Source organism: Anomaloglossus baeobatrachus, chromosome 5 (genome assembly GCF_048569485.1).
Source record: "Anomaloglossus baeobatrachus isolate aAnoBae1 chromosome 5, aAnoBae1.hap1, whole genome shotgun sequence".
NCBI lineage: Eukaryota > Metazoa > Chordata > Amphibia > Anura > Aromobatidae > Anomaloglossus > Anomaloglossus baeobatrachus.
Genome location: NC_134357.1, coordinates 41,932,637 through 41,942,986, shown reverse-complemented (window position 1 = coordinate 41,942,986; position 10,350 = coordinate 41,932,637). Strand labels below are relative to the sequence as shown.

At 45.4% G+C, this 10,350-nt stretch overlaps 1 protein-coding gene across 2 annotated transcripts in view; it reads left to right on the top strand.

Annotated features, from left to right (window-relative positions):
* The first annotated feature begins 948 nt into the window (after positions 1-948).
* Positions 949-10,350, top strand: part of ADAM12 (ADAM metallopeptidase domain 12) — a 779,249-nt gene continuing 769,847 nt past the window's right edge. For both annotated transcript variants that reach the window (XM_075348446.1, XM_075348445.1), the window contains exon 1: positions 949-1,070. In XM_075348446.1, coding sequence (XP_075204561.1) covers positions 968-1,070 — 103 coding nt within the window. In that variant the 5' untranslated portion in view covers positions 949-967. The remainder of the gene's footprint in view (positions 1,071-10,350) is intronic.

The window sequence follows — 10,350 nt, the reverse complement described above, 5'->3', positions numbered from 1 at the left end:
AAAGTTTCTTCTGTTCGCAGGATTTGAGTTTGCACAGTTCACATGTCCAGTAATCATCCATTAGAACGGATCCTGCGGAGATCCCTTGGGAAAAAAGTTGTGCAAACAAAACTTTTTTTGTCCGTTATTAAATAACTGTTGTCTGCCGGATCCGATTACTTAACATTGGAGCCTATGGAGAACGGATCCGTTAATGGATTACTATTTAGTCATCAGTTATTCTTGCATTTGTAACAAATCCATTTGTTTGTTGCAGGATCTGTCTCAAACAGAAGATAAATAGCAATCCATTAACGGATCTGGTCTCCATAGACTCTCATGTTACAAAAAAAACCAGATCCGGCAGAAATCAATTTGGCAACGGATCTCTGTAGGATCCGTTATTACGGATGATTACAAGACATGTGAACTCAGCCTAATTGATGTAAATCCAGGTCTGACTTTGGCTCAAAAAACTGCGCCAAAAACTGCACGTGTGATTCCGACCTTACAGGGTATCTTTATCTAATGGCGCATGACCTCATAAATTTTGGGCACAGGCATCCAACCAACTTTTCCCTTTGATCTGCAAACACCGGCAGGTTCTTTCGTCCCGGGTCGGTTCTTTAGGATCCTGCAGAGTAGAGCGGCTGAGAAAGTCTGGAGGACGATAATTTGTTCCATTGTACTGAGAACTGTAAGTGTTGGCACCGGCGTCTCTCGCGGGCCGGCCTTCCTCCACTAACGATCCCAATGCCTCCCGCTAGCCAACATAGACAGTTGAACGCTCATTTATTGCAACGGTCAACATATCTCCCCCCCTGCCAAAAAAAAAAAAGTTTGAAGGGAGAAAGACTTAGATGATCATCCCCGGCAGGAGGGGTTAACGGAGCTGCATGCAGGAAATCTCTCACATCCTGAGTCCCCTGTATGTTATGGTGCTGTTCTCCGCAGCAGCTGATGAACGCTGCGCCTCAGTCAGGATAAAATGTCAGAAGGGCTGAAGGCAGAACACGGCTCCTCGCTCCCGCTGCAGACATTCGTGCTGCTCATGTGCCTTAGCTGGGTCTCCGTTTCTTCCACGGCACAAGGTAAGATTTCCAGACTTTCCTCGCGGACGCTTCCATTTCTTTCCCTTTTTTACTCGCTGCCTTGGGCAACCTCTCCGCATTGTCTGGCACGTTGTATTACTGATTGCGCTCGCACTTCCCATTGTTCTCCTCTGTGTATGGCACTGCGGTGTACCCAATTCGAAGAGGTACTACAAGTGCCAGCATGCCCTGTCAGCGCAAGCTCCAAAAAAAAAAGACCCCAAAACAAATGTAAACTCTTGTTTAATTCATTGAAAAGTCTATGTAACCACTGGGGGGCGCAGTGCACCGAAATCCAGAGGCAGCAGAGACGTGTTTGACATCTTCCCGGAGCTCGGAATAACTTGTAGCTCTCTGCTACATCTGAGAGATGAATTTGTCAGTTAACCCTTTACGGCTACAATGCTGCTGTACGGTGAAAACTCCGAAGAAGAGTCTATGGAAAACCACAGATAATAATAATAATACTTAATAATATAATAATATTTATTCATTTATATAGCGCTGTTATTTCCACAGCGCTTTACACTTAAGAAAGTCAGCTCTACTATATCAGGCAATATCAAGTCATTTATTTATAGTATATACATACTGCTCAAAAAAAAATAATAAAATATATATATTTATATATATATATATATATATATATATATATATATATACATACACACACAGTACAGAGCAAAAGTTTGGATACACCTTCTCATTCAAAGAGTTTTCGTTATTTTCATGACTCTGAAAATTGTAGATTCACATTGAAGGCATCAAAACTATGAATGAAAACATGTGGAATGACATACTTAACAAAAAAGTGTGAAACAACTGAAAATATGTCTTATATTCTAGGTTCTTCAAAGTAGCCGCCTTTTGCTTTGATTACTGCTTTGCACACTCTTGGCATTCTCTTGATGAGCTTCAAGATGTAGTCACCGGAAATGGTCTTCCAACAGTCTTGAAGGAGTTCCCAGAGATGCTTAGCACGTGTTGGCCCTTTTGCCTTCATTCTGCGGTCCAGCTCAGCCCAAACCATCTCGATTGGGTTCAGGTCTGGTGGCTGTGGAGACCAGGTCATCTGGCGTAGCACCCCAACACTATCCTTCTTAGTCAAATAGCCCTTACACAGCCTGGAGGTGTGTTTTGGGTCATTGTCCTGTTGAAAAATAAATGATGGTCCAACTAAACGCAAACCGGATGGAATAGCACGCCGCTGCAAGATGCTGTGGTAGCCATGCTGGTTCAGTATGCCTTCAATTTTGAATAAATCCCCAACAGTGTCACCAGCAAAGCCCCCCCACACCATCACACCTCCTCCTCCATGCTTCACGGTGGGAACCAGCCATGTAGAATCCATCCGTTCACCTTTTCTACAAAGACACGGTGGTTGGATCCAAAGATCTCATATTTGGACTCATCAGACCAAAGCACAGATTTCCACTGGTCTAATGTCCATTCCTTGTGTTCTTTAGCACAAACAAGTCTCTTCTGCTTGTTGCCTGTCCTTAGCAGTGGTTTCCTAGCAGCTATTTTACCATGAAGGCTGCTGCACAAAGTCTCTTAAAAGTTGTTCTAGAGATGAGAAGGTGTGTCCAAACCTTTGGTCTGTACTGTATCTATCTATCTATCTATCTATATAAATATATATATATATATATATATATATATATATATGTATATATATATATATACTGCTCAAAGAAAAAGATAAATAAAAAAAAAGAATATATATATATATATATATACAGCTCCAAAACATACGAAAAAAACATATTTATATATATATATATATATATATATATACATATATATATATATACAGTGCTGAAAAAAATTATATATATATATATATATATATATATATATATATATACATACTGCTCAAAGAAAATAAAGGGAACACTTAAACAACAAAATGGTATTTTAGCGTTCCCTTTATTTTTTTGAGCAGGATATATACCATATAGTACAGTGGGTCATAGGAAGAAAAGGCCGGTCTACTGTAGATGCCAATAAGGGGTCAGTGCACAAAAGCATGTCCTCCACATCCGAGAAAAATGTCCATTGTGCCGATCAGAGTTTCTTCAGGGGATGATCAGAGTGGGATCCGATTTTCTCGGAAGTGGAGAATAAAAAAAAAGTTTCTCCACCTTCTCCACAAACATCAGGTGTCCAAAGTTTTCCACGGACCTTTATAATGGTGTTACCAGATTTGATCCGACTTTTGCGAAAAAGTCATTGATTTTTTTTCCTTGGCAAAAATCAACCATGTGCACAGCCCCATTGAATAACATTGGTACGACTGCAAACATCCAAAAACAATAGCACTTGTCCGATTTCAATGGTCGTGTGCACCATGAGCCGTAAGGATCACAATTTTCTAATTTCCCTTTAGTAGTCACTATAGGGTTAAACTTAAACATACTACACCCAATTTATACATAACCGCAATTATTATAAAGGATTCTATGTAACTGCGCCAACTTCTGTAACTTTCTAATATACTTTGCGTCTCAGTTTCGCAGCTTTTATACTTTTCTTGCTGTCAGAGAATAGAAACACACTCCTAATTTATTACATTCTGAGACTGACGACCAATACGAATACATACCTAGTTCTTCTGGAAAAATGCTCAGGTTCCCCATAGACTTCCATTATACTCAGGTATTTGAGTTGCATCCATCCGAGTGTCCAACCTGCTTGTTTCAAATACTGAGCACCTAAGCATGGTAGTGCCCGCTCATCACTAGTTACGAGTACCTGAGCACCAGAGCATGGTAGTGCCCGCTCATCACTAGTTACGAGTACTGAGCACCCGAGCATGGTAGTGCCCGCTCATCACTAGTTACGAGTACTGAGCACCCGAGCATGGTAGTGCCCGCTCATCACTAGTTACAAGTACTGAGCACCCGAGCATGGTAGTGCCCGCTCATCACTAGTTACGAGTACTGAGCACCCGAGCATGGTAGTGCCCGCTCATCACTAGTTACGAGTACTGAGCACCTGAGCATGGTAGTGCCTGCTCATCACTAGTTACGAGTACAGAGCACCCGAGCATGGTAGTGCTCACTCATCACTAGTTACGAGTACTGAGCACCCGAGCATGGTAGTGCCCGCTCATCACTAGTTATGAGTACTGAGCACCCGAGCATGGTAGTGCCCGCTCATCACTAGTTACATGTACTGAGCACCCGAGCATGGTAGTGCCCGCTCATCACTAGTTACGAGTACTGAGCACCTGAGCATGGTAGTGCCCGCTCATCACTAGTTACGAGTACAGAGCACCCGAGCATGGTAGTGCTCGCTCATCACTAGTTATGAGTACAGAGCGCCTGAGCATGGTAGTGCTCACTCATCACTAGTTACGAGTACTGAGCACCCGAGCATGGTAGTGCTCGCTCATCACTAGTTATGAGTACAGAGCGCCTGAGCATGGTAGTGCCCGCTCATCACTAGTTACGAGTACTGAGCACCCGAACATGGTAGTGCTCGCTCATCACTAGTTATGAGTACAGAGCACCCGAGCATGGTAGTGCCCACTCATCACTAGTTACGAGTACTGAGCACCTGAGCATGGTAGTGCCCGCTCATCACTAGTTATGAGTACAGAGCACCCGAGCATGGTAGTGCCCACTCATCACTAGTTACGAGTACTGAGCACCCGAGCATGGTAGTGCCCGCTCATCACTAGTTACGAGTACTGAGCACCCGAGCATGGTAGTGCCCACTCATCACTAGTTACGAGTACTGAGCACCCGAGCATGGTAGTGCTCGCTCATCACTAGTTACAATATAGCTGTGTGGTAAAATGTATCAAATTCAGCTGTATAAATAACAGATCATTTCATGGCAAACTCTTTGTGCAGATTTTTCCTCTTTGCATGCGAACAAGAATGTATCTATTCACTGACAAGAAGCAGAAATCTTGACAACGATGAAGATTTCAATAAGTGCAAAAAAATTATTTTTTAGTTTATTTTAGTTTTTTTAGAAAGTTGTAAATCTTCTTTATCACACCACAAATATACAAAGTGGTGACAATTAAAGCCCCAAAACGCAAAATCCATTTTATGGTTATCATCATAACTTTAACACATGATCTGGCTCAGGTCCATGGTTGTCTTTTATGCGGTTTATTTGGAATATGATTCTAGTCTACACTGGGGACCGAATAGAGCCCAAATTTATACTTGTGGACCACTCTCCCCAATCACAAGTACATAGGCCGATACAATATTATTATCTCCTAATGACAAACCCTTGATCACTGCAGCCGGCAGCGATCGATCAGTCACCCGCCAGTCATACAGCTCCTCTACAGCGGCCACTAGTGGGAAAACGAAGTATTACATGCAGGTAAGTGATTGGCTGACAATGTAACAGGCTGCTCTTATATTCTTTAGATTAAACCTTCGGTCGTGAATGAATTATCTTTCCCCATACACATTCTGATTGCTGCCAATACTTGGAAAACATTTCTTTGACCATTCAGTGGCTAGAGACCAAAACAGATCAAATCTTGTTCACAACTGGGAGTTTGCTACAGTTGCATCCACTCTAGACAATTACCTCTGAGCTAAATACAGCAGCAGCATAAATTTGTGTTTTTCCTTGATAGTTTGCTACAATGTATCAGTGCAGGTAATCTGTATCCTCATGGAGACCAAGCTATTAAAGGGAATCTGTAGTTTTTTCTTATAGAATCTGAGCGCACCATGATGTAGTGATTGAGAACCCGATTCCATCGATTTATCAATTACTGATCTGCATAGTGCAGTTTTGATAAAATCCCTGTTTTCTCTGCTATGCAATGAATGCTGAGCCATGTATAACCCCACCCACACCACTGATTGGCTACTTCCTATGTATATTGTCAGCAAGCTGCCAATCAGTGGTGGGAGCGGGGTTACACAGATTAGCTGATCTAGCCCTGCAGTGATTATCTCCTGCTGATAAAACACTGATTGTAATGAAACTACAGCAAATCACGGAGCAAGTGACACATCACTGGAATCAGGTTCTCTGGCCGTACATCATGCTGTTCTTAGATTAAATAGCAAAAACCTGCTGGCAGATTCCCTTTAACAAGACACAATATTATTTAAAGGAAAGGGTTTTTCACTTTAAGGAAAGTTGATCCAAGCAGTTTTATGCCACATCTTGAATAAGGCATCCAGTTTGGGTGTCTACATTGCATAAAAGTAACAGTGCGCAGTATAAGCAGGTCCAAAATTGCTTATTTTTACAAGTACTATGTAATTTCAACCATTAAAGAAGTTGTGAAAAGACCCTGCGGTAATTCTGTAAAAAGTACAAAAATTCTCATTTTTGCACTTTTTTATTTTTCCATCAACATAATTGTATGAGGGGGTTGATTTTTTTTGCTAGACAGGTTGTAGTTCAACGCCATTCACTTTACCAATGGAGAAAAGAAATGTAAGTGGCGGAAAATGGTAAAAAAAATACCCCAAAAAATGTTTTTAATGTTACCATTTTGAAGTAAGTGCAACGTTTCGATCACTTTCTGTTGCATTTTTTTTGAGGAGGTGCGGCAACTGAAAATGGGCAATTTTGACATTTTAATGTTTTATTTACAGCGTTTACCTAATGGGTTAAATAATGCCAGATTTTGATACATCCAACTTGAGAGGCAGGTCGCAGGGCTCCATCCAGCACCAATGTAACACGCTGAATTCAGGCAGTGACTAAGGACCGTTCAGTTCAGAAATGCGTTGCCTTGATCTCAGCCTATCCACTATTGCTATGAATTTTTTCATATGCCTTGAAATTTTATCCATTTAACACTAGAAGTCCCAGAAATTTCGAGCTCCCCCCTGAAGTCCCGAAAGAGGGTCAAATGACCCTTAGTCAATTATATTAACAAATACAATAAACTGAATAGAACTAACTAGAAACTAAATGGCTAAACTCAATGGAAAACAACAACCTCCCGTGGTGCGACAGTAATGGCCTTAATTACAGAACAAAAGACGGTGATTATAAGATGTTAGTTAAAATCCTTCAGGTCATTTGACCCGTCTCTGGGTTCCAAAGGTAGAAATGTTAAATGACCCCTCTCTGGGACTTCTAGTGTTAAATAAAGCCTTGGACTTTAACTGTGGGACCAGTGCTGTTTTTATCTGCTTTCTATAGTGTAAGCCACTTTGGTCAGTGGGGTCATCTCTATCTCCTGTAGAGTGTAAGCTCTTATGGTCAGCGGGGTCATCTCTATCTCCTGTAGAGTGTAAGCTCTTATGGTCAGCGGGGTCATCTCTATCTCCTGTAGAGTGTAAGCTCTTATGGTCAGCGGGGTCATCTCTATCTCCTGTAGAGTGTAAGCTCTTATGGTCAGCAGGGTCCACTCTCCTTTCTGTAGAGTGTAAACTCTTATAGTCAGCGAGGTCATCTCTATCTCCTATAGAGTGTAAGCTCTTATGGTCAACAGGGTCCTCTCTCCTTTCTGTAGAGTGTAAGCTCTTATGGTCAGCGGTGTCTTCTCCCTCACTCTCCTGTACAGTGTAAGCTCTTATAGTCAGCAAGGTCCTATCTCTACCTCCTGTAGAGTGCAAGCTCTTATGGTCAGCGGTGTCCTCTCCCTCACTCTCCTGTAGAGTGTAAGCTCTTATCTTCAACAGGGTCCTCTCTCTCCTGTAGAGTGTAGGCTCTTATGGTCAGCGGTGTCCTCTCCCTCACTCTCCTGATATCTTATATTTCATCTTGACATGTCTTTACGTGTGAAAAATGATTTATCGCAGTATATTATGGATGGACCAATATATCTACCATTTTGACAATTGTTTGTATATTTTGGTCATTGATAGATGATCCATGCCCTCACTTGTTCTGTGCCGCCCCGCACCTACCCCTATGTCAATAAAGATTTCACTGTTTTGCACCTTGGATAATGGTCGTGTGTTTTCTCCTGTTCTCCCTCACTCTCCTGTAGAGGGTAAGCTCTTATGGTCAGCATAATAGTATCTCTCTCCTGTAGAGTGTAAGTGTGCCGCCCCGTGCTCGGATGCGGGCTCGCTGGTGGGTGGCTCGAGCGTCTCCGGCCCCGGGGGCCCCTGCGGTCACTCCGATCTAAAAGGGGGTTGGCGGTTTGGGAACGTAGGTGTACGGCCGGAGCTGTGTTTTAAGTTTGTGACGCCACCCACGGGATGTGGTGAAGGTGGACACCACCGCTGCAGTTACGGGACACCCGGGGGAGATGGTATGCAGCAAGTTGTTAACCCCACCGTGGGCAGGGATGGTGGCCCCGGGACCCGATGGGGGTGCTTTGGCGGTGCAGGGAGATGAGCGGCCGGAGGGCACTGGTGTACTCACTATTAGAATGAAACACTCGAGTCTCTGGTAAACCAAGATGATGGTGGTCGGTGCCCGCAGCCGGCTGCAGTCGGGTTACCCCACCCGGTTGGTGGTCTCTGCCTTTCTCCTGCACCTGGTTGTGATGATGTACTACCTGAACTTACAATACAGGAGTCCGCTCCCCGGCTTGTGTATGTCGGAGGAGCCCTTTGCCTGCAGACGCTGGCCCGTGGGATCTCTGAGCCGTGGCGGTGGCTGCTTATCCCCCTTGTTGGGCTGTTGTCTTCTATGAGGGAGTTTGGGTGGGAAAGGACCTAAAGTCCAGACCGCAATCAGTTAATTAACTCAGTCCAGTAGTTTCTAGACCTCGTTTCAGGGTCTGAGTACCCCCTCTTGTGCTCCGGTTTCTGAGTCGGTTCCCCGGGTCAGTACCGGCGGGCCACTACCCTGTCTCGGTCCACCACGGTTCCACCAAGCCATCTTCCCGGCTCCTGCAGACAGAGGCCTGCGTATGCCTCCTAGCCAAAGGTGCCCGGGCTCCAACCCTGGCACCTGTCAGTCTGTCACAGGCCTGTAACGGGGTGCCAGGGGTGCCTCGGGGATTGTAGTCGTGGCCCTGGCTATCAGGCTTATCCCTGGTTCCACCGTCACTTTGGGGACAGGAGGTGTCATGGTGTGGCAGAGTGTGGTGGTGCAACGGTCGTCCGACGTACAAACACTCTTCAGACGTGTTTCAGTGAAATCAGCAAGCATTTTTTATTGTTCACCGCTTCTTCACACAACCGGCAGATATAGATGGCTGTACACTGCTTTAGCTGGGGGAAACCTGCCCTTGGCGTCTTCTCCAGTGGGGATGTGCCCGGCTACTCTGCTTCACCCGGCTCCCACTATGGCTACCCACAAACCGGACGCACACCGGTCTGCTTCGCGCTTGAGATTCTGCCCGCTCCTTTACTCTCCGGCTTCTCCTTTATCCAGCTCCCACACTCTGCCCCTGCTCTGCTTCTTCTCTCCCGTCCCACAACCAACTGCCTGCCAGATCTCACACTTTTTCTCCACACCACTTTGCCTCCCTCCCCTTTAACTTGCCGGCTCCTCCTACCACTTGTTTCTATGAGACAGCCGTCCCACCCGGCCACTAGGGGGTACCCTAACCCAATATACATACAATAAAAACATTTTTATTAAACAGCATCAACATTCCGGGCTCCTTTGTAAGGGGTCTGCCCACCCCCTACATACCTCCCCTCTTAAAGCCTGAGCCTCCCGGCAAGGCACAACCCTAAAACACATTTAAAAACTAAACAAAGTCATTTTAGTAGAACGACAACCATGCGTACCCTAGGGCACCCAACGGGGGTACACCAGTCCAGCGCCCGGAGTTCCTCCTGGAAGCTCCCAGTCTTAGTCGTGCCCGGAGGCCGTCGGCAGGCACTCCCGGTCTTAGTGGAGCTTCTGCCCGGAGGCTTTTGCAGCACTCCCGGTCTTAGACGTTTAGACGGCAGGAACACACAGCGGCAAAATCTTCTTCAATGACGCGGAGGGAGCCCCTGGCTCAGTCCAGCAGCAGGCTCTCCCTGGGCTCGGCAGCTTAAACGGTGATAAACAATAAAACTTCTTCCGGTTCAAAACAACGCCGATCTTCAAACAAGCCGATCAGGGCACTTCACTCCGGGTGCAAAGCCCGTTTCCATTCGGCTCGTTGAGCCCTCACATAGTCCGACAAGGACTGCCCGGGCAGCCGGCGCAGCCTCTGGAAGGGCTCATAACCGACGGTGGGCTCCGGTGCCTTGGTCTCCTCAACCCCCGATGGGGGTGACGGGGTCGCTGCACGAGGCGGCTGAGGTATGTCCATGACAATTACCGGATGTGTGGTTATGTTCTGGCTAATAGCCATCACCGCCGGGGTTCCCTTCTCCGGGTCAGCAGTCGGTCCGGGCATCACTTCAGGAGTTACGGCCAAGGTGCGTCTCGGGTA